Consider the following 24,439-nt stretch of genomic DNA (forward strand, 5'->3'; position numbering starts at 1 on the left):
CTTGTTCCTCAGGATTTGACTTGTTCTGTCCTGGAGTCTGCCACTTCTGCTCTTTTAGCCTTGAGTTGCCCTTGACGATGGCTTGAACCCTGAATTCCTACTGCCTCTCTCACACCTTATTCTGCCCCACCCTTAATTCCCTTGGAGGCATTTGGGAAAGGCTTGGTGGTCTAGGAAGGGACACTGAATTGGGGGGCTTTGTTAAAGGGGAAAAAGAGGGAAAGGAAACAGTGCTGACCCTCTGTCCTGTTCCTCTCGATCCTCCCATTTTTTTTTTTTTTTTTTTTGCGGTACGCGGGCCTCTCACTGTTGTGGCCTCTCCCGTTGTGGACCACAGGCTCCGGACGCGCAGGCTCAGTGGCCATGGCTCACGGGCCCAGCCGCTCCGCGGCATGTGGGATCTTCCCGATCCGGGGCACGATCCTGTGTCCCCTGCATGGCAGGCGGACTCTCAATCACTGCGCCACCAGGGAAGCCCCCTCCCTTCTTTTGACTCATCCGTCTGTGTGCTCCACCCTGGGCTGGACTGGGGGATACCTGCAGTCAGAAGAACAAAGATTGAACCTTGACTCTGTTTCTTGGGGAAGTGTCTTAGTAACTTTTAGGGCTTAGTTTCCCTACCTGCAAAGTGAAACAAAACAATAATCCCTATCTCACAACATGGCAGTGAGGGTCAAATGGATGCTTATATGTGAAAGTGCTCTGAAAACTATACAGCTTTGTGACCAATTAGCAAAAATAATTATAACAGGGCTTCCCTGGTGGCGCAGTGGTTGAGAGTCCGCCTGCCGATGCAGGGGACACGGGTTTGTGCCCCGGTCCGGGAGGATCCCACATGCCGCAGAGCAGCTGGGCCCATGAGCCATGGCCGCTGAGCCTGCGCGTCTGAGCCTGTGCTCCGCAACGGGAGAGACCGCAACAGTGAGAGGCCCGTGTACCGCAAAAAAAAAAAAAAAAAAAAATTATAACAGGACCCATGTGCTAGTGATTCATCCCCAGGGCCTAAGTGATGTGCTCCCACCCTACGGAGGTGGTGGGGGCCTGAGTGTGAGCCCCAGCTCTACAGTCCTACCCTGTGGCCTCGGGCAGGCCAGCTCCCTGCCCTGGGCTCATATGCTCTATGTTCTCTTTCTATGAAAGGTTAGTTTGGGGCACCTCTTCAGTTTTTCCAGCTCTGAAGTTCTCTGGCTCTACTAAGTGAGCTGTGAGACCCCAGAAGGCCAGAATTAAGTTACTAATTCAAGGCCAAAAGTACCCAGGTCAGGAGAAGTTGGGGATGTATGCGTTCTCAGGTGGCGCCCCGGTCTGTGAATAAAGAGGAGGCATCCTGACGTGCTAACCTCTCGACTGACTTGGTGTCAGCTGACCCCACTCAAGACTCCATCTACCTCCCGACTTGCCTGGCGCGTTCAATCCAGGATTTCATTCCAAGTGTTCCTTACAGTGCTGGGGGGATGGGCAGGGTACCCAAAGTAACGGAATAAAGCTGGTATATCCATTTATAATGTCAATTGAACATAAAGACTATGGGGGTCATTCTGAACATTTGCTATACAGAGGTGTCATCATACTCAAGAAGCCAAATCAACAGAATCCCTCTTTTCTAGGTTGGCCATTTACATGTCTTTTAGAGATAAAAGAGGAGACTCCTGAGAACTGTTGAGGTCCTGCTGGCTGCTCGGCCCCTGCGGAGCCCGCTCACCTTACCTGCACCAGGAAAGGGGCTTTGGGATCCGGCAGCTCTGACTCCACTTCAGCTCTGCTCCCATCAGCTGTGTGACCTTGCAGGTTCTAATGCTTTTCATTTGCTCCTTCCTTTAACTGACATTTTACTGATGTGTTAGGCATTATGCTCTGGGCAAGAGAATGCAGAGGTGACAGAGACATAGTTTTATCCCTCAAGGAATTCACAGTTGAGTAGAGAAAAACGAGCACGTAAAGCAATCAGCTTGCTGTGGAGTGATAGATGTGAGCACCGGGAGAGATTACGGTGGGGTGAGGGCGGGGGTGCCCTTCACGCTGAGCCTTAGTTTCCTCAGCTAAGAAATGGGGATAATGACGCCCAGTTCATAAGGCTGTTAGATGGGTTCGATGAGACAATGCCTAGCACTTAATAGATGCTCAATAAATATCAGCGCCTTCCCCCTTCCTCAGCCCACCACCCGCCTAGGATCCTAAGCAGCCGCTTTCATTTGCCCCATCTGCACAAGAACGTCCTGTCACGTAACAGAAATGTCTATTAAAGAACACGCTTTAGCAATTGGAAGAGTTTGCAAGGTCACAGCCTAGAGCTAAACTCTAACAGGAAAGAAATTGTCCTCTTGTAAGAGGGAGCCTGAGTAAGTCAACTCTTTCGATGGCTGAGTGTGCACTGGTGGTGCCAAAGATAAGCTTTGGCCTTGACATGCCCTCTAGGTATAGCCAGTGAGAGGCCATTTCTGACAAATGGCCTTAGCTGCCAACCAGCGTACAAACTCCGCCTTCCAGCTAGCCCTCCTCCAGAGCCTCTGCTAGTGCATCCCACCCCATGCCACCTGTGGGGTCTGGAATCACCCCAAGGGGTCTGGAGGATCACAGTCAATGGTATTCACTTTAGAACCATCTTTGCTGGCGTCAGCCCTTAGGGATTATAGCAGGTTGCCCCAACACACATGCACATATACCCAAAACCTAGGAATGATGGAAATCCACTTGCCCACCAGAGGTTAAACCGTAAAATCCACACAGAATGGATCAGAACAGACAAATATAGGAAGCCATAAGAGAGAAAGGCTCCATGCCTGGAACTGAGTTGACTGTCATCCAATCAAGGGTTATTAGCTCAGCTGAAGAAAGCTTGAGTCACAGACGGAGGTTGGGGAGTGGTCAGAGAAGCTGAGATAAAGCCTACACCTGCTCCCAGTCTATCTTTTAAGAACTTCTTGCAATGCTCTTGCGATAACCAGAACTATAGCTGTTTTTTTAATGCTACAGTTTAAAGATAGTGACAATGTTCTGAAGATGGCTTTGTGGAATTAACATTGAAATATCAGTTACTGTATATTACTGGATTTGAGCTTATAGTAAGAATAAATGCTAACATTAATTGAGTGCTTACAATGTACCAGCCTTAGGAAATACCACGCTGAGTGCTAAATGTTTTCTATGCAGGATCTTCTTTAATTCTCACAACACCACTGTGAGGAGATGCTACTACCCCATTTCACAGATAAAGCCACAGAGGCTCAGAGAAGTGAGGTGACAGGAAGAGGCAGAATTGGAAGCTGGAGGCAATTTTTGACTGCAGAGCTCTTCCTCTTCCTCCCTGAGAGTAAAGGGTCTGCCTTTGGTCCTGGCTGACAGGACAGTATTTGAAAGCCAAAGACTTAGCAGATGAGCAAAGGGCCAAAGTAGGGAAAAAGGGCACAATCTGAGATTTGCTCCGGGGAAGGGGAGATGAGAAGTCTTTGTAATGCTTACAAAGAGGGTGCAGAGGAGTTAACAGACTTCCTAGGATGTTAGGAGCCTGGATATAGGTACCTCTGGGACAGGCATTTTGGTTTTGTTTTGTTTTTTTGTTTGTTTGTTTTTGGCAGTACGCGGGCCTCTCACTGTTGTGGCCTCTCCCACTGCGGAGCACAGGGTCCAGACGCGCAGGCTCAGCGGCCATGGCCCACGGGCCCAGCCGCTCCGCGGCATGTGGGATCCTCCCAGACCGGGGCACGAACCCGCGTCCCCTGCATCGGCAGGCGGACTCCCAACAACTGCGCCACCAGGGAAGCCCTGGGACAGGCATTTTGAACAGAGTAGAGGTACAATGGCTGGATGGTTGGATGGAAAGATAGATAAAAGGATGGCTACTTAGAGGGACGGATGCACAAATGATACCGATTGCTTCCAGTTTCCCTCTGTAAGGTGGGCTGACCTGGCTTCATGAGGCTCTTATCCTAGGGACTGGCCCAGAACCAAGCACTTGACTCTGATGAGTTTGGTTCTGTTTTATAAAATAAAATAAATTCCCTCCTCATATATGGGTAGTCAGGTCCCCTCCTCCTTCCATAACTTCTTTCCAATTTTAAAGTTACCATATATTTATGGAAAACTGTTGGGAAACATAAAAAAGGGGGGAGAAGAAAACAACCCTATTACCCAGAAATACCACTGTTAATATCTAGTTTACCTCCATTCTTTTTGTGTACATTTTGAAACCTGGTTGTTATATATGTCTTAACATATAATACATATGCAACTTTGTCTTATCTTTTTTTCACTTAAAATCGCAGCATAGACGTTTTCACAATATTATAACATCCATTACATGAATATATTGTGATATACTTAATCAGTTTCCCACTATTAGGCATTTCAATTTTTCTTGGTTTTTTTTACTGTTTATAAACAATGATTCTGTGGTATTTTTTCTTATTTTTGTATAAATCCTTACTCACACTTCAGATTATTTTAGCCTAGGTTTCTAGTACCGCAATTGCTGGCTAAAGCTACAAACACACCAACATATTTTAAACCCCAGAAAGTCATAATAACATTGTTTTTCTCTTTTAAATTTCATGTCTTCCCTGCTCCCTGAAGGAAAGCTCCCACGGCTTCAGGATCAAGTCCAAACTCCCTGGGGTAGCCAACAGGGCTCTTTATGACTGGCCGCTGCCTAGCGCCCAATCTTACTTCCAGTCCCTTGCCCTGAGTTCCTCCCATCCCCACATACCAAACTCCCTGGAATTCCCTGAGTATATTCACCAGTCTAGTACATATGTCTTCACACACACTGTTCCCTCTGCCTGTAATACTTCCTGTGGTCTTTGTCTAAACAACTCCTATTCTTCCTTCAAGGCTCATCTCGGAGGTCACGTTCTCTCGCAAGTCTTGTCTGACTTGTCTGACCAAGTCCAGTTGGGATGACCTGCTTCTCCCACATGGTACCCAGATCCCTTGTCTATCATAACACTTCCCACCCTGTCGTGCCATCATGGGTTTACTGAGTCTGGGACGCTAGACCAGGGGTTTGCAGACTTTCTATGGCCTTGGAATCCTTTATTCAAACACATATTTTATACTAATAATAGTTAAAATCTTTTGAGGATAAGTGTGCCTGGCACATGACTGTACAGTGCCTGAAGCAAGGCACATGGATCACTTCAGTTAATCCTCACAACAGCTTCTTACAAACAAGGAAAACTGAGGCTTAAAAAGTTTCAGAGACCTGCCCAAAGTAGCAAAGCCTGGGCCTGAGCCTGAGCTCTTAGCCACAAAATTATACCTTTCTGGTTAAAATGGAGAGGAGCCCCATGTGAGGGGGTCCTCAGACCTCTTGCAATTTTTCTAAAAGCAGTTTGAAATCCACTGCTCTGTTCTGGATCATCGGCTCCTTGAGGGGAGGGACTGTTTCTTATTTGCCTTTGTACTCCGGTATACAGGGCTTGGGCTCAGAAAATGTGTGTTGAATGGATAAATGAATGATTTTTCCCTTTTGAAGGCTATAGGGAAGTTACTCTTTTATGTATACACTTTACTAGCTTTGTAGTAAAAGCAAGAAATAGGAGCCTGGAATGGCTTGCTGAGTGGGAGAGCATCAAAGCTCATTGGACGGAAGGCCAAGTTGTGTCCAGGCTGATAAGACTTCTCACAGCCAGACACCTGGGGCCGGTACAAGGCTTGGGAGGTGGGCATTAGTACTTCAGGAGGATGGGGCAATTGCTGGATGAAAGGTTAGACAGTTCAATTCTTGCCGGACACAGTGCTTAGCCTGGTCCCTTTCATCAGAATTCAGCTCTCTCCAGCACGGTGAATGGTGGACGAATTAGGCATCTGACTTACTTGATTTCCCGTGGCTAAGGCCAATTTCTGAAATGCAATATGCTATTTGATGTACCAGCATGAATTCATCCTTGGCGCAGGAGTCTCCCAACAGTAACAGCCAAAAATAACTCTTGGAAAAGTTCCACACACATTGAACACAAAACACCCTAAAATGTAACCTGTAGTCTGTCACAGGCCAGCTCAGCTGAGCCTCTAGTGCGGTGGCAGGCTGTGTGCAGATCCCAATGCTCTCGGTCCAGGGGCCTGGAAGAGAGAAGGGGAGGAGTTTGCTGGAGGGGTGAGAAATGGGTGTGGTAGGTGAATTGGAAAAGTTCCTGGAAGAGATGACCTGGAGTTAAACTGGAGTGTTTGGGTAAGTGTAAAGAGGTTACTCCCAGATTATTCTCAAGCTGTCCACAGAGACCTCTTTTTAACTCACTGTGGCCTGGATAACTGGGTGCTCATAGGATAGGAAAAATGGGGAAGCACGCTTGGTCTAACCTAGAAACCAGGGTAAGTGAAGCAGATACGGGCAGCAGAGAGGGGTGAGGAGAAGAATTTTAGAATTTTCAGATTTGTGACGGAGATCCTCATGGCTGGATTCTAACATTCTGGAATTTTCAAATTTGTAAGCTTGAGAAGATTCCATACGTGAGAGCATTCTACGACAAGGGATTAGCAGGGGCAATAAATGAAGGAACGAAGATGAGTCCATGGAAATGCAGCATGGTGAGAAAGTTGCGGAGGTCGATATCTCTGGGATGTTCCTGTGCTATATTGATAAGGGGCAATGGGTCAGATGAGGGAGCTGCCGAGATTTCCCCAAACCATCCTTGAGGACCTACCAAGCGTGGGACCCTGCCAGGTGATGGAGATGCACACTGGAAAAGATGGAGCTTCTACCCTTGAGAAGCTCAGCGTAAAGGAGGCAGGGAAACTATCACTAAAACACAGCATGATGTGCGCTTTAACCGGGAGGTGTGCCCAGCTCTGCGGGCTGCCTATAGACATCCAAACAACTACCCTTCCTGAGAACTGCATTTCAATCAATGCTCAAGAGGCCCTCATTGAGCCGCCAGCTAGTAGCCAGCCCTGCCCAGGGCAGCGGAGAGGGGAAGGCAGATCCTTTGCACTGGAGGGGCTTGCAATTTAGCTGAGAAAATGGAACCTATAGTCAGAGGAGATGCTTCTATGGCGCCAAGCCCATGGAATACACTCTATAAATGTTGATGGGATAAACCACCAGGAGACAGAAGCAAAGTCTATCAATAGACTTTGGGCCAAAGTGTTCAGGGAAATCTTAGAAGCGGTAGGGCTGGAGGTGGGTTCTGAAGAAGGGGGATGTTGAGAGTGGCTAAGCGTGTCTCCTGACTTGAATACTTTTTCTTCTCTCTCTTTTTTTTTTTAACATCTTTATTGTGGTATAATTGCTTTACAATGGTGTGTTAGTTTCTGCTTTATAACAAAGTGAATCAGTTATACATATGTTCCCATATCTCCTCCCTCTTGCGTCTCCCTCCCTCCCCCGCTCCCTATCCCACCCCTGCAGGCGGTCACAAAGCCCCGAGCTGATCTCCCTGTGCCCTGCGGCTGCTTCCGGCTAGCTGTCTGCCTCGCGTTTGGTAGCGTGTATACGTCCGCGCCTCTGTATTCATCAGATTCCCACACGTTCTTCAGGACACTGTGCAGACGCGCATTCCAGGCTCTGGTGAGCGGATTTCTTCTTACCCACCTGTCTCTCCTCTCTCTCTCCCAACACGCATTCACGGCAGGCCTGTGCCCTCCCTGCGTTGGGTGTTAGGGATACAGAAGTGACAAAGGTGAAGTTCAGGGCCTTGGTGGGATCACAGTCTGTGGTGGGCTATAGGAGCTGGAGGTGGGGTTGGGGACAGTGAGGTAAGTGCTGTAATGACGAAATGCATAAAATCTCAATAGCTCCATTTTTAATATACCTACTACTGAGTGTTATTTATGTACATATTATCTTATCCTGAGAGAAATCTCATGAGATGGGCGTTGTTGATCCCCATTTACAGATAGGGAAAATAGGACACAGAGAGCTTAACTGACCTGACTCAGAGGGAAACTTCTAGAAGCTTTGCTGGTCCCCATGCAGTTGAAACAATATGTATCTAGTTAGTTGGTGAGAGGCATCCAGAATCTTTCATGAAAAGGTGTTAGAGAAATTGGAGGAAACAACCAGCTTGACACGAATATTGCTCTGACATGAGAGCTCCATCTATCCACCCTGCTCGCTGCCACAGTCAAAGCTATAATCTAGAGAGGTAGAAAAACGACACCTTTTATGATAGGGGGAAGTTACCCTTTAGAAAAGTAACGATTTCTCTTAAAATTCTTTAAAGTTTCATAAACCATCTCAAACTGTTGTAGGAAAATCTGTAAAAATTGCATGAACTCAGAGCCCCCTGCACAATATCACATTTACTTCCAGCCTTTACTTCCATATTCAACCTTTCCCCTGTTGGCTATTTACTGATTTCCTGGGCCATGCTGCTAGGAGTGGAAGAAAGCATTGGAGTAGACCCACGTGTGTGACCTAGGGTAGTGGTGTGAGTGCATTGCTTCTACTCCTCTTGAAACCTTTAGCAGCCGGGGCAGTCTGGACATTTCCGCAGGGAATTCCTCTCCATGCTGCCCCACGGCAATAATCCTTCCTCACCTTTACAAAATGCTTCATGTTCGTATAATGGGGTGTCTCTCTCCAACTTGCGAGCTAAGCAGGTCAGGGACTGTTCTTCCCTTTAACAGATGGGCACACCGAGGCTCAGGAAACTGACATTTATGGAGCTTCTGCCACGTGCTGGGCACCTTCACCGGCATTCACTCCGGGAATGCTTCCTGTGCTTCCCTGCAGCACCCAGGATTTTTGTGCCTTGGCATGAAATCCTGCACACCAGTGGAGCGTACATAACCAAGAAACAACTCCAAGATGACACAGACTTGGAGCCAGAAGGGCCCTGTGGAGATCATCCTTCAACCCCTACAGTGTATAGATGGGGGGAAATGAAGGCTCAGAGAGGGGAAGAGACTTGCCTAAGAGCACCAAGCAAATCCATGGTTCAGCCACTCTGATGGGGGAGTTACATTCCCCGCAAGGCCCTCTTGCTGCCGCAAAGATCAGCCCACATAGTTCTAGCTTCTCCCTGCAGGGGACCTCTGGGATAATAAAGTCATAGATGTGGGGATGAAACAGAAATCTGGGGATCCATTGTCCAGATTCCAAAGTTCCTGAGGCCTTGGTGAGATAGTTTGCAAATGCCCCGGGGATGTGGTTTTCACCTGGGGTGGCACAGCCTGCTCCTAGGGACAGATAAACATCCTGCCATGGGGGCAAAGAATTATCCCACCCCGGATGCCGTGGCTGTGCCTCTTGCTCTCCTGGTTTCCTCCTAAGTGTGTGTATGGGATGCAGATGGGACACCTCCAACCTTCTCCCCGGTACGCCCGTCCTTGCCCAGGTGAACTTACCCTTCCACCAGCAGGGTTCTCCCGCCAGACTGTCAGGTACTAACCTGCAGGTGGCCTGTGGATTCTAGCGAGAGTCACCATCTCAGAGCCTTCTGGTCTGGTGACCAGAGAAACCTCTGTTCACCCTAAGAACAGACCTCATGGGCCATTTCCTTCTTTTTTAACGGATTGTGAAACTGTGCCGTCTGTACATTTGTGTACCTCTCCTTTGTGTGACCGTGTATAACCATATACTTGTCTGTGTCTATCTCTTATTTACCATGTTTACATAAAAACATTTTCTGATTTATGTATGTGAACATGTGCATTTTCTGCATATTTCTATGTTGTGTGTGTGTGAATGAGTGTTTGTCCTGCACGTGTTATCCAACCGTGTCGCCGGACCGCTCTGTTTGCGCGTAAACGTGTGATAATTTATTTATTTATCTGACAGAAAGAGAGCAGCTTATCTTGAGGATTACAGGAGGCAAGCAGGGAAAAAAAACCCAGCCCTGTGTTGCTCTGTTTGAAAAACTGCTCCGTGTTGTTATGGCAGCTAATTTTCCTTAAATGATTTAAGGAAACGGATCTGTCTAAAAGAGCTGCAGCCAAGTTGTTATAGCAACACAGGCCTTTCTCCTCTAGGAAAAGACAGGGAATCACCCCAGAGCATAGAGACTTCTCAACAAAGCAGCCCTGGGCTCTGAGGGACTCAGGGGGCCGAGGAGAGGGCAGGAGGGGACGCATTCACCTCCCATGTCCGTTCCTGGGCATCCTTCTTGGCAGCAGCCCTGGCCACGCTCAAGTTCGCGTCTCATCGTCTCTCACGTGCACCCCTGCCATCAGTGCCTATCGGGCACTCTTCTTCCGCTTAGTCTCCACGTTGCAGACCTAGTCACTTTCTAAAGCATCTATCATTCAACATCATATTCTCTCTGGTGCCGTGTTCTGCGCTCCACCCTGGATACACATAGGACACGTCCTTGAATAGCATGTCAGGGACGTTGGCCTTTATCCCACAAATAATGGGGAGTCACTGGAAGGTTTTAAGCAGGGGAGAGAGCCTCAGGTGGATTTAAATTTTAGGATGTCTCTAGGGTTTCTAGATTGGGGGCCTGAATGGACTGAAGTACTATTTACTCATCCATCTCTCTCCCTCGCTCAAGCGGTTTTGATGGCTCTTCAGCGATGGTACTGATTCTCAAGATTGAGAGAGCTTGTGCGCTACAATATTCCCGACAAGAAGCACTTTGTTCCACTGCCTTAATTGTTTTTACAGTTATTATACTTCAATTAAAAATCAGATTAAAAAAGGGCCTAAGACTTTGATTTAAATGAGAAGAGAGCATTGGACCACAGGAAGAAGCCACATTCCTTGCCCATGAGCTTCCTCACAGCTGCCCTGTTGTATATGCTGCATACCCACCCCAGCAGCTGAGCTCTCCCACCTCCATTCTGTGGCTCAGCTTGCCCTGGAAAGCCCTCTCCCCTTTCCCTGTCACCTCCCTCGTCCCTAACCCATAGCCACCTGATAAAATGTTTCCCATTCCTAAAGGTCCAGTCCAAATTCCTTGAAAAAAACTTCCTTGGATCCCCCTGGGGATGCAAGCATGCACGCGCGTGCACACACACACACATACACACACACACACACACACACACCAATGCTCACAGATATAGACCCTGCCCATCAGCAAGGGTCTTTCTGATTCTCTGCCTGCTGATCCTGTAAGCAGAAGGCCACCAGGATGGAAGGTGTGAGGCTGTGAGCATTTAGAAACAAGGTCAGAAGCTGTCCTGGCAGTTTAGATAGCTCTGGGGTTGAGCGATTCTGATGATGTCTGTGATGGTGAAGATCCAGGGTAGAAACACATTTAACGCTATTAGGGCAGATGCCTGGGGCACTGCGGTGTTTACAGCTGGGCACATTGACTCTCGAAGTCAAATGTGAATTTGAATGGGATACAAATAATGTTTGTTGAGGATCTGGTACACATCCGGTATTGTGTTAGGTGCTTTCACATAGCTTTTTTTTAAACACCTCTGATGTTTCTTCCTTTAAAAAATATATATTTATTTATTTTGGCTGCACCAGGTCTTAGTTGCGGCACATGGGACCTTCGTTGCGCCTGTGGGATCTTTAGTTGTGGCATGCAAACTCTTAGTTGCAGCATGCAGGCTTCTTAGTTTCAGCATGAGAACTCTTGGTTGTGGCATGCATGTGGGATCTAGTTCCCTGACCAGGGATCGAACCCGAGCCCCCTGCATTGGGAGAACGGAGTCTTACCCACTGGACCACCAGGGAAGTCCCTCACGGAGTTTTTATGTAGAGAGATAGTGTAATCTGTCATCCAAACAGGGATGCTTTTAAGAGTGGAAGTACGTACCATTAATAAATACTCCAGGACAATGGGTATAAACCAGTACTGCCCTGGGCAAGCCGAAACTTTCAACCGTCCTTTCTACTGATCACACTTTGTACGTTCTTTTGGTAACCCTTGACGCAATTTGTAAATCTATATTTACCAGTATTTACTTATTTAATGCTTATTCTCCCACTAGATTGTAAGAGTTAGGGTTTTGTTCACTATTACGACTACAATGCCTGGTAGTTAGAAACTACTTGATAAATATTTGTGGAAAAAGGAAGGAAAGAATGGAGTAAGATTCTGGGCAGGGGGGCGGGGAAGAGAGGAAGAGACGGAGGGATCCAGGGTCCTGGTCCAGGTCAGCTTGGCTCTGATGTTAGTGTTCTACATCCTTGCTTGGGGCGTAAAGGAGTGGACTTTCAGGAAGAAGGCAGCTCCCACACCTTCCTCAGCATCCAAGTGTGTTTACTAAGGTCCAACCAGGTGATGATCCATCTAGTCATAGCACAAAGGATATCCTAATACCTCTGAAGCTCGGCCTTGCCTGATCTGTATTCTGTAACAGGATCGAGTGCCCAGTTGCCTGGGAGCAAATCAATGACTTCAGATTGATGATGGCAACGGCAGGCTGATGCCTCTTCTCTTTAGCAAACTCGACGCCCTCCCTTCTGTTCCTCTCCCAGTTCTCTCCTCGGGGATTCACCTAAAACACCATTTTTTTCTGAGGCTCCCACTCTGTCACTTCTCCTGCCTCGTGTCTTTTCTTTGATCATGCCTCGTTGTCCCCTCTGTGAATAGCTTTTAGTATCTATAAACCATATTACAGTGGGCATAACACAATTTGCCATGTTCAATCCAATGCAACTCAACAAAGGGTTATTGAATAGCTATTATCAGCCAGATCAGAAAAAAGGTAGGGGCTGTCCTCTTTTAATAAGAAGGTGGCAGAAGATGGAGGTGTCATGATTCTATCAGGGAAACTACAGTTAACACCGAGGTCTGGGGGACAGAACCCAGCTGACAACAGACACCTCCTGAACAATTCAGAAACAGCATTTCTCTGCCAGGAAAGGTGGTCAGGATGGATCAAAAGTTCAGCGTAATAACGGGGTTTGGAGAGTATAGCTAACACCTTCTTCTGTAGACAAGGAGGGATGAATTGCAGAAGGAAGCAGATATACTAAAGCTATGGCTACGTAAGCCCTGACAGCAAGTGGGTTATGAAAAGACCTAGGGAAGCAAAGATCACAGAGGAAGATAAAAGTGGCAGTTGAGTTAACTACTTTGCACCTAAGGACTTACTTACTTTTTCATTAATCCTTTGCTCTAATATATACCTTTGTTTTGATGTACATAATTCTGCCTGGTCAATACATACTGCTCTTTAATTTAGGATATTCTTGTTGGTATCTTCAAAGAGAGTGAGTAGAATGAGGTACACGGGTGCATCACTGAAATACCCCAACTTCGGGACCTTTGCTGTCTTAGCAATCACTGTCTGTCACCTGATGGCAGTCAAGGGGTCATAAATCACAATCATCAACGTTGGAAGAGACTCACTCAGACATAGTCTCACTATAATGTCTTCCAAACAATTGAGTCTCCTCCATGCACTATTTTCGACAGTGTCATTTAGCTTCAAGTTGAACACTTTTAGTAAGGCCAAGTTCACAGGTCACACACCCACTCCGTCCTCAGGCAGCTCTAATGGTTAAGAAGTTTTATTTCTCTATCGACCTTACCTCTTGCTTTGGCCTCCACCTGGAAGATGTCTGACTATCCTCCTTCACAACTCTTCAGACAGAATGATGGTAGTCGGCCTCCTTTCTTCTCTAAGCTATGAAACCCCAATGTCTTCTCCTATTTCCCACAAAGTCATGTCCCTGTGAGCAAACTCAGTGTGGACATCCCCATTCCCCTTCTTTTGGGAATAGCAGGCCCTCTTCTCTAGGAACAGATTCATCACTACCATCACACACCCCAAGGTCAACTACATGATTCCAGCGAGGCTGTCCTGTCCTTACATATCCTTGCCTCTTGGGCCACAGTTGCCCTGCCCAGAGGTGGCCGTGTCCTCCAGTTCCTGCCCAGAGGAACTCCAGTCCCTCTTGGGACTGGAACTAGAATATGAGACTGAGTCACTCTCTAGTGGGGGAACCACCGGATGTGACAGTTGACACAAGCTCCCTAGAGATGCAGGAGGCCAGGCTACAGTCTTCAACTGTATATGAGGCTCTGGGACTCTTCTAAAAGCTTCTCTATTCTGTGTAAACTGGTTCAAGTTGTATTTCTTTCGCTTGTAACCCAAGAGCCCTGATAAATGTGCTCCGGTATATTTCCTCCACCCCACGAGATCTCCACAACTGAAGCCAGTATTCATGAGGGGTGGGGAGGCACTTGTCCAAGTCAGAGAAGAGACCAGCAGGCTTAGTCCCTCCCGGGTTTTGACCCTGAATTCCTACTTTGCAGGCCCTAGTGGGCTTTCCCAGTACAACACTGCCCTTTCCCAGATCAAGCCATAAGACCAGCAGCTGCTGAGGGGGTTCAGTTACTCACTGGGTCGTTGTACATCTGAATGATGAGCTGTTTCACCCCATGCAGGGTGGGGTGGGCCCATGGAGAGGGATCCAGCCAGTGACGGTTCAGGTCGAACCCCATCAGAGAGCACCTAGGCAGTACCCAAAGTCAGAGTCAGTACAGGAGCCGTCATTATGTCACTTACCTAGCACGTGTTTGTTTGTTTGTTTTTTGCCAGAGACAGTGCTGAGCATTTAACACGTGTTAATTCAGTCACTTTCAACAACGCGATGAGGTCACTATTATATAATTCCTCCTTTACGGAAGAAGAAACTGAGTCACGGAGAGGTTCAAACATATTTCTGCAGAGCAGTCTCACTTCTGTGTCCATGCCCTGAGACCACAGACGCATGCGCGTCTCCAATACAGGGCCAGAAGGAAGGCTCAGGCCGAAACCATCGCTTTCCCCACTGTTCCTCTCTGTCTCACACCCACAGCCGATCCATTGTGACTACCTTCAAAATATACTCAGAACCCAGCACTTTTTATCACCTCCACTGCTATCACCTTGAGCTTGGACCAAGGTCCGGAGTATTGTAATAATCTCTTACCTGGTCTTGTTTCCACCCTTGCATCATCCTACCCCACCTCTCACCCTACATACCCTCCTCCTTTTCCACACAACACCCAGGGTGATCCTATTAAAATATAAGTCTGATGGCGTCCCTTCTCTGCTCAAATGGTTCTCTGCTAGATGCAGAGTAAGAACCAAAGTCCTTACCACCAGCTACAAGTGCCCATGTGGTCCACCCGTTATCTTCTCTGAATTCAGCTCCTAACACGGTCACTCCTGCTTCTTCTGTGCCAGGTTCTGGCCTCTTACTGTTCCTCTGACAAACTGAGTGCTTCCAGCCCAGGGGCTCTCGTACAGGCTGTCCCCTCTGCCTGGAAGCCTCTTCCTCCAGGTAGCTGAGTGATTCGTTCTCACTTAGTGCCAGTTTTTGCTCACAGGTCACCTGCTCAGTGAAGGCTACACTTCCCACCTTCTCCACAATTTCCCATGGGCACATTAATTACTTCACCAGGGCAAGTGGGACCGTGACCTCTGGTCTCCTCCTATCCCTCTTCCTTCCCTTTTTACCTCCAGATCGACTCAAAGCCTTGCTTGTCCTTGGAAAGATGCACCACCCCCAGGTCTCTGGGCCCACGCTTCCCTCTGCTGGGCCTTTGCACACTGTAGGCTTTCTCCAGGTCAGCCCAGGCTGAGGGGCAACTTCAGAAACCCTGTTCTTGCACACAACTCAAATCACCGCATCCATCCTCTTCCTGTCCCCAGAACGTCTCCCACACAGATCTGACAATCTTGCCTTCTTGATCAAGATTCAGCTATGGGGGCTTCCCTGGTGGCGCAGTGGTTGAGAGTCCGCCTGCCGATGCGGGGGACACGGGTTCGTGCCCCGGTCCGGGAGGATCCCACATGCACGCGGAGCGGCTGGGTCTGTGCATCCGGAGCCTGTGCTCCGCAACGGGAGAGGCCACAGCGGTGAGAGGCCCGCGTACCGCAAAAAAAAAAAAAAAAAAAAAGGTTCATCTATGATTCTCCATCGCCTATAGGATAAAATTCTGCTCTTCACAGATTTTTAACCAGATTCAAAACTGATGAACTTTTTGCCAAAATTTCCCCCCCTTCTTTGCTCAAATTGTCCCCCTTTTCTTTTCTATCCCATCTTATTTTACTATTTTACCCATCCCTACTTATTTTCCCACCCCCTCTATTTCCTTAAGTAATAAAACTCAACTCCCTCTCAGCTTGTTACATTTACATCCCCACTGCTCATCTTACTCAGAAAAATAGAGGATTCTACTGAGGACCCCTCCTTCAAGGTGGTTGGGTTGTTGTTGGGGAGTAAATAATAATAATTTCCCCCATCACTTAAAGTAAGCTGGCTGGGAACCCTGTGGGAGAATAACGAATGTTTCGTGGGGACACACAGGGAAAGGCTTCACTGAGGAAAAACCATTTGAGTTGGATCTTGCTGAATGAATAGAACTTTTCCAGGTGTTGGGGGCAGAAGGAAAAGTGCAAGCAAAGAAAGGAAATGTGAAGCCACCCAGGCTATTGGGGGAATGGTGGACAATTTGATCTGACTGAATCAGAGTACTATGTATGTATGTAGTGAAGAGGTGTGATGGTGAGCTGTAAAGGGAGTGGGAGGGGAAATGTAAGGGCCTCGAGTGCCCGGCATGGAGGTTCACTGTTTCGTCTTCGCATTGCTATACTTAGATGAATTGGGTGCTGGTGTTGGCTTCTCATTGATGGCAGAGTGGGGACAGAAACAGTCATATGCAGGTCACAACAGCATCATCACCACAGTCAAGGGGTCACAGTCAGCAGACATTACTTTGTCCCAAGAATTAAGTACTTTACTAAGTGTGAAATACTTTATCTATGTCAACCTTATGAGGGAGGTACTATTATTATTCCCATTTTGCAGATGTGGAAACTGAAGCACAGAGGGTTATAAACAACTTGCTTGAGAGAAGGGGTGATGTCAGGATCGGTTTACAAGCAGTCTGACATTCCGTGCTCACAAGAAACACAGTCTAACAGGAGAAAGAAGCTCTGCTCACAGGCTTATGTACATTTATAATTCAGGACCAGTTTATGAGGATTAAGTGAGGACAAACTTAATTTAGCACAGGTTCTGGCACATAATAGCAGATCAAAAATGTTATGTTGTTGTTTCCTTGTACTTTATCATTGTTTTGTGCTACATGCTATATAAGTGGCACAGACTAATCGGTCTGTGGTCCATCAGGGGCTGGAGTGGGCAGCAGACAGCAGTGGTCAGGGATGACCTCCTGTCTTTCTCCCCAGTCTGGAAATCAGGCAGATCTGAGTTCACACCCATGCTCTGTTTCCTCTTAATGTAGTAGGCATTTGCCCATTTTCTTTGGGGAATTCCTAGCACCTAACTCTGTGATTAGATGGGGTAGCATTAGGGAGAGTTCGTTCTTCCATCATTAAAAGATGATGACACGGTGGCGGTGCCTTTTCTCTTACCCCAGAAGAGAGATGGGCCCAATGACTTGGCATCCAGGGCAGTGGCAGGAAACCGAGACTCAGGCAACAGCTACTTCTGTCCAGCACTTAAATTTGGACTAGGTGATGCCACGCTGGGAGTTGGGTCATACAGCAGTGCTACCGTGGAAGAGAGATAGATTATTCCTGCCAACAGCCAATTTTTCTGCCCTCCAGAGCTACTCTGTTAATTAGTTGTTTTCCAAGTCTGGTCTTCCAGCTTCTGCTTCGTTCTGTAAGCCCCTTCCTATAAATTCCAATTTTGCTTAAGTGGCGGAGTCAGTTCCTGTTTCTTTAACTGAGAGCATCCCTAACCGTATGGCTCTGTGGGCTAATTTATAGAAAATTCCAGCAGGCCCCTATATTGCCCACTTCCCGATGGATGGTTACCAAGGAGACAAAACCATTGGTCTGGGTGCTGTTCCCAGAGAGCTTTTCCAGCCCGCACTGAGCATCTAAAACTTTGGAAGGGAACATTGTCGTTGATGACAGGACTTAATCATAAACTGTATCCTTTGAGATGGTTAGCTTACCTACCTCTCCCTCTTCCGAACAAGAATGTCCTCAACAAAGTCTTGGCCAAGTCACCAGGCTGTTCCATGATGCCTCCAGGACCTGGTACTCACCACCTCCCCAGGCAGCTTATCCCATTCTTGGACAGCTCTGTTAAGAAAGTCTTCCTCCTCTTTAGCTGAAATTTGTCTTCCCGTGACTTCACCCATCAGTCTCAGTCTTTCCCCACGGAGTCACACAGAACAATGAGGCTACGTTGGGAAGGCCAGAAGCTTTGGGAGTCAGTTAGGCTTAAGTTTTGGCTGTACTTCTTACCAGCTCTGTGACCTTTTCAAAATTTCTTCTTTTAAAACCCCTCTGGGCTTCTGTTTTATCATATGTAAAATGAGGATAATATCCTCGACCTTCTGGGTTGCATACATGAACTAGTGTCTGTAAATGGCCCAGCAGAATCCTCAGACAGAATGAATATTGAATAAATGGTAGCCAGTGATGACAGTGGCAGTGGTGGTGACTGTGGTATCGTTGAAATTGTCTAAACCTAAATATCTTCTACTCCAGGAAGGCTTGCTGACTTACTCTCCGCAAATGTGGGATGGGTGCTTTTCCTCTGCTCCCATGATCCACTGCTCCCACATCGGAGTGGCTACAGCACAACATATAGTAATTATTGAGTCTGTCTTCCCCACTGGACCATGAATTCCTCAAGTGCAAGGATGATGTCGTATTTGTGTTTGTACTCTGGTACCTGACAAAGAGCCTGGACTACAGTGGACATTAAAGACTTAGTTGTTGAATGAACATTTCATTCTTTCCCAAGCATTTTCCTATCTCATAAGATACAGTTCTCACAACCATCCAGCCACACAGGTGGATTGCGTTTTTCAAGTGGGAGCATTGAGGGCCAGAGAGGGTAAGGTAAGCCATTCCTCCAAGGTCGCCTAACCTGTACTCCACAGGGTCCAGACTGGAATCCAGCTGTCCTGGCCCTGGGCTCCATGGTCTTCACACCTGGCCACACTGCTTCCAGGAAGCCTCTCTGATTCAAAAAAGTGAGATTTGAAACTGAAGGAAAAGTGTTATTGGTGAGAGATCCTGAAAGATCCACTCCTTGATCCAGCCTACAGATGAAAGCAGAGTATGGCTGGTGATTCAAAGACAACCCAATCCCCAAGAATCCTGGAGCTCTTCAGAAGCTAAAGCATTTGCGGAACTCTGAAATCAGTAGTACCTGTGCTGGGTTTTTCTGAGATGATTTTTAAAGACTGCTTCTATTGGCAACCAGTCTATCAGTAGAAAGAGTGCTATTTATTGAAGAAAACATCTTAGTAAAGTTGCAGGAGCCCTGGCTAGGGGCTGGGGGACAGGTTTCACCTCTAATATCTATATCATCTTGGGAAAGTCACCTCCCTCCCCTGGGCTCCATGCTCTTCTCTGTAAAACGAGGGTGTTATACTTCACTCATGGAGGACTCTTCCAGCTCTCTCATTAAGTGATTCAAAAGCATCAATAATTGGACTTTACCTCCAATGTTAGGGACTTGGAGGAAGCATACGTTTTGAATAAAGGGAAGTTGAAATACAAGGAGAACAAAATATTCTAGAAAAAGGATTGATACAGTTTTTAAAAGAAATGCCAAATAGTTAAGGGTTACCAATATCTTAACATTAATTACACGCGTTTTCCAACATTTGAGATTTGCGTCAGACCCAGTCCTTGCCTCTAGGAGCTCTCACATTGCTCAGAGCTTTGAAGAGAAGATGGGAGTTTGCCAAAGTCAAGACATGAGAGAGCATGCCAGGCAGAGTTCATGGTATGTGCGAAGTGAGGGAAGTAGAAAGCTTGGAAATTCTAGGCATTTCTAACAGTGTTATGCTTGTGTTTTGTGCTGTGTCCTTCCCTGGGCTATAGGCACTGGGAAGGCACTGCTGGTGCAGGTTCTTACTCTTCAGTGGTTTCAGCTGCCTAAAGACAGGGGAATGGACAAGATGACCTCCAGATGCCCGGCCCTCACCCCTATGGTTGCCACTTTAGGGTCCCCTAGTATGAAATCTGGGGTCTCTGCTCTGGGCCTGTGTCTCCTTGGTCCTCTACTATTCTGCTATTTATTTTCAAGGTAAAATTTCTGCATGAGCTCAAAATCAGGACCCATGTTCTGACATGAGTGGGGCTATCTATGGCACCAAGAATATTGAATATTTGACATTAGGACCATTCTAGAAAACCCAAATTTATGAAAGTCAAGTTTATATATAACTTCTTCCTCTTGAGTTGGAGATACTCTTGAGTACCTTTTCTTTCTTCTTCCAAACTGTGAGCCCGATGAGGTCAGGGAATATGTCTGTGTCCTCTTGCCTACCTCCACTCCAACTTCCCTACTATAGGCTGAGGTGCTGAGAAGGTTCAATATATCTATTGAATAAATAGATTATTGAATAGATTCACAAGTGCATGAACAAATCCCCTGAAGGTTTGTAAACAAGGTTTAGATAATTACTTGAAGACATATTTTGAAAAGTATTTAAGCACTTGTTACATGCTAGACACTCTCACAATAGCCAAGTGAGGTAGGTAGTATTTCTCCCCATTTTATAAACGAGCAAATAAAATCCAAGAGAGATATGACTTTGAGAAGGTCACTTGATAGCTACTAGAATATAGAGCTGGGATTCAAACCCAGGTCTTACTGAACCCAGTGACCCTTTGGGGTCCCCCCAGCCATCAAGGAGGCTATGTGATCAGTGAAAGAGTTGCTAGGCTACTCCTCTGTCTGCTCTTCCAGTATTTCTCTCCTTCTCTTCTCCCCAACGGCAGGGATACATGGTTCCAGAGAACATTATTTAAATGGCAAATAAATAGCTCCATCTTGTGAAGGGCGATGTGCCTCATCCCTGTTGCAATAATGGCAGCTGGAATGAGAGCAATGATTTTAACTCCCCTCCTTGTGATTTCCTTTTCATATCCTCTAAAGGGTGGAGAAAAAGGCAGTTTGGTGCCTCCAGGTCAGTCTTGTCCTGAGCACGGCAGGGCTGTGTGCTCCTGGAAGGGTGGCGTTGACAAGGGGAGATGTATGGGGCACGCATGCAATCGTCCCTCAAACACAGCAGTTTTTCAGCATTATCAATGAGCTGCATTGGATTAAGTATATTTGCACCAAAAGCAAACTAAATATTGCTTTATTTAATGCCACTAAGAGGTTGGGATTCAATTGCCCTTGGCCTGAGGCACCTTCCAGCTCTATTGACTGGCTGGCGTCAGGATGCCAGACAAGCTGTCATCAACAGCTCCTGCAAAATGCTTAGCAGGTGGGCTGGGCTCTGCTGTGGTGGAGACAGAGGGGAGCGGGCAGTGTCCTTGTCTCAAACACACACACGAGGGATAATTATAACAATCACCTCCCCGTCACCACCACCGAGATATTTAAAGCATTTCCCTCACATTCCTTCTTAGATGATCGCAGCAAGGATGTGACCCAGGCTGTGGAGGCAGAGAAGGAGGATGGATAATTACATAGGTTCCAATTCAGAAGGATTTGGGTTTGAGTCCCAGATTGACCACTGCGTAGTTTTATGACCTTGGACAAATTCATGTTTTGCTCAAAGACCTAAAAGCACTGGGAGGGCAGAGACTAAATCAATTTCATTTGCCATCCAGTCTTCAGTGTTAGCCCAGTGTCAGGTACACAGCCAACTCGCAGTTAAACTGAAGAAATGGAAATAAACAGAAAGGTTAAGTAATTTGCCCCTAGCTCAGCAAGGACCAGGGACAGAGGCAGGACTTGAACCTGGTGTGCGCAGCTCTAAAGCCTATGTTCTTAACCGTCACTCTATTCTCTCTTAGCAGCCCTGGGAGTCAGCTCAGGGCCTGAGGAACTCATGTGAGGTGAGGGGTGGATGCAACACCCTTAATTTTTTTTTAAAATAAATTTATTTATTTTTGGCTGCGTTGGGTCTTCGTTGTTGCGTGTGGGCTTTTTCTAGCTGTGGCGAGCGGGGGCTACTCTTCGTTGTGGTGTGTGGGCTTCTCATTGTGGTGGCTTCTCCTGTTGCGGAACATGGGCTTTAGGCAGGTGGGCTTCAGTAGTTGTGGCTCTCAGGCTCTAGAACACAGGCTCAGTAGTTGTGGCGCATGGGCTTAGTTGCTCCGCGGCATGTGGGATCTTCCAGGGTCAGGGCTCGAACCCGTGTCCCCTGCATTGGCAGGCAGATTCTTAACCACTGCGCCACCAGGGAAGTCCCAACACCGTTAATTTTTAAATGGGGAAACTGGCTCTCAAATAGGACCTAGCACAAAAGGTACCTTTATGCAAATTGACAAAAGGTGCCCCCCCACCCCACCCCGCTCCAGGCTGACAATTTAGAAACAGGTGCCCCTTCTGGGTGGGTGAAGTACAAAATGATGTCACTTGTTCTGGCCAGACGTGGGGTCGGGAGCAGAGTCGCAGCCCACCTTGACCCCCTGACCAGGAGCCTTTGTGCAGTGCACAAATTGCAAGTCCATGGGAGGAGGCCCTGGACATGCCCAAGTTTCATAGCAGAGCCAGGATGAGCACTCAGGGTTCCAACCTCCAAGGATCAGCATGGTCTTGACCCTGTAGTGGTGGTCTTTCTGGCAAGGTGGTAGGATTGGGGAAGGGGGTGATGAGACCACACCTGGGGAAGGGGTCATCTCTAACACTAGACTCCCGGGGCCCTTTCTCCTGGAGCTTATTCCTGGTGGACAAGGAGAACCGTCATTGGAGCGCCCTCTTCCTTCCCGTGGAGATCGTGTGCTCCGAGATTCAGCCCCCTCCTTTCTGGCTCCTGCTGGTCAGCAACAAACACCCGGGCTTGGGGGGGATTTCCACCCTGAGGCTTAAAGCGATTTTGAGAGCCAGTCACCGAATAGAAGGACCCAAGATTCCATAAAACCCAATCTCTCCATTTCAAAGATGGGGAAACTGAGGCCAAGGTCACACAGCTATGTAAGGATAGAGTTGAAAGTCCATTCCAGTACTACTGGATTATTTTTTTCTCTGTAAGAACACTTACAAAGAGTAAAAAGAACCATTTTAAAGGCCCAAGGGGGCACGTTTTCTAAAGGAGTGTGCAGTACTGGCCCTTGGGGCTAGGAAGGCTATTTCCATTCCTTTAATGAAAAGAGGCAGAGGAAGCATAATGGAAAGAAAAGTCCTTTAGGTCTTCACAGATCTGGGAGCTGGCGAGACCCTTGCCCACCTGGTCTGAGCCTGAGAAGCGGCTTAGGTTGTGAGTGTGGACTCCAGAGCCACACTGCCTGGGTAAGACCCTGGAGGGCCCATGGATTAGCTGGTGGCTTAACCTCTCTGTGCCTCAGCCCTGATCTGCAAAATGTGGTTTCTGCCTACCTCAGAGGGTTGTTAAAAGGATTAAATGAGATCAGCCGTGTAAATGCTGGGGACACCGTCTTGTTTGACATAAGCGCTATACACGTGTTAGCTGGTCTTATGGTTTCATCTTGGTATGACACTCAGGGTCCTCCACAAACTAGTCCCAACTTATTCCTTAAGCTTCTTGCATCATGTCCCCCAACCTGTACACCATGCAAGGCTTGCACGTTATATGCCCTATGAGCTAGTTACAAAAAGGCACACCCTTCTGCGGGCTGGTGCAACACCTCCAAGTGGCAAGGCTCGTCAGCCTCCATCTGCTCTCTTAGCCTTTGTGCAGTGTGTGAACCTACACCATAGGCTGCAGCCCTGACCGTGTGCACTAGCCACTCCAGACCACCTGGTAGTGGGCTCAGGGCTCCTGTTCACTCGGGGTTCAGGCAGCAGGGCTCAGAGGCTGAGCACTTGGGCTTCGAGTCAGCTCTCTGGTTTTGACTCCTGGATCTCCCTCACATGGGACCTTGGGCAAGTGAGTTCACCGCTCTATGTGCTTCAATTTTCTTGTCTGTAAAATGAGGATAATATAAGAACCTACTTCATAGTTTCATGGGGCTGTTGGGAGAAACCTCCCTTTGCTTTCAATCCCAATGGGGACTTTTAGTCCCCAAAAATCAGGAGGATGGCTCTTCGTCTCCATCCCCTCGCATCCTCTTCCCAAGGGAGGGGATGGAACTTATCTGACGGGTCAACCTGATACAAGGAGCAGAAACTGTTGGGCCTGGCCCTCCTGGCACAGCTTGTTTGGATCTGTGACCCTGCAGGGAGGGTCCGTTCTGTCCTCCTCTCCTCCACTTGGTGTGCCTTCTGGGAGGCAGCTTCCTTCCCACTCAGCTTGTGGCTGGTGGGGAAGTTGAACTTTGGGGTGACGTATAAGGAGGTCAATTTTGGTCACAGATATAAGCCATGCCTTGCAAATTCTTTTTTCAATAATAAAGTTAATATTCTGACCTCTATCTTTCTGACCCCTGTATCTCCTCCTACATTGGTGGAAGTAGGCTGAGAGTGGGAGGAAGAGCATGATGAGTTATCACCCCTATGTGTCCAGTGGGAATAATACATTAAAAACTATTAGACTACAATGAGATATCATCTCACACTGGTCAGAATGGCCATCATCAAAAAATCTAGAGGCAATAAATGCTGGAGAGGGTGTGGAGAAAAGGGAACACTCTTGCACTGCTGGTGGGAATGTGAATTGGTACAGCCACTATGGACAACAGTATGGAGGTTCCTTAAAAATCTACAAATAGAACGACCATATGACCCAGCAATCCCACTACTGGGCATATA

General features: G+C 47.4%; 1 protein-coding gene across 1 annotated transcript in view; it reads right to left on the reverse strand.

Moving 5' to 3' along the window:
• The window catches only part of AGBL4 (AGBL carboxypeptidase 4), a 1,274,144-nt gene that overhangs the window by 93,372 nt on the left and 1,156,333 nt on the right, over positions 1–24,439 (reverse strand). The window contains exon 8 of the mRNA XM_065887781.1: positions 14,187–14,298. Coding sequence (XP_065743853.1) covers positions 14,187–14,298 — 112 coding nt within the window. The remainder of the gene's footprint in view (positions 1–14,186; positions 14,299–24,439) is intronic.

The sequence above is a fragment of the Phocoena phocoena genome, chromosome 1, assembly GCF_963924675.1.
Source record: "Phocoena phocoena chromosome 1, mPhoPho1.1, whole genome shotgun sequence".
Taxonomy (NCBI): Eukaryota; Metazoa; Chordata; class Mammalia; order Artiodactyla; family Phocoenidae; genus Phocoena; species Phocoena phocoena.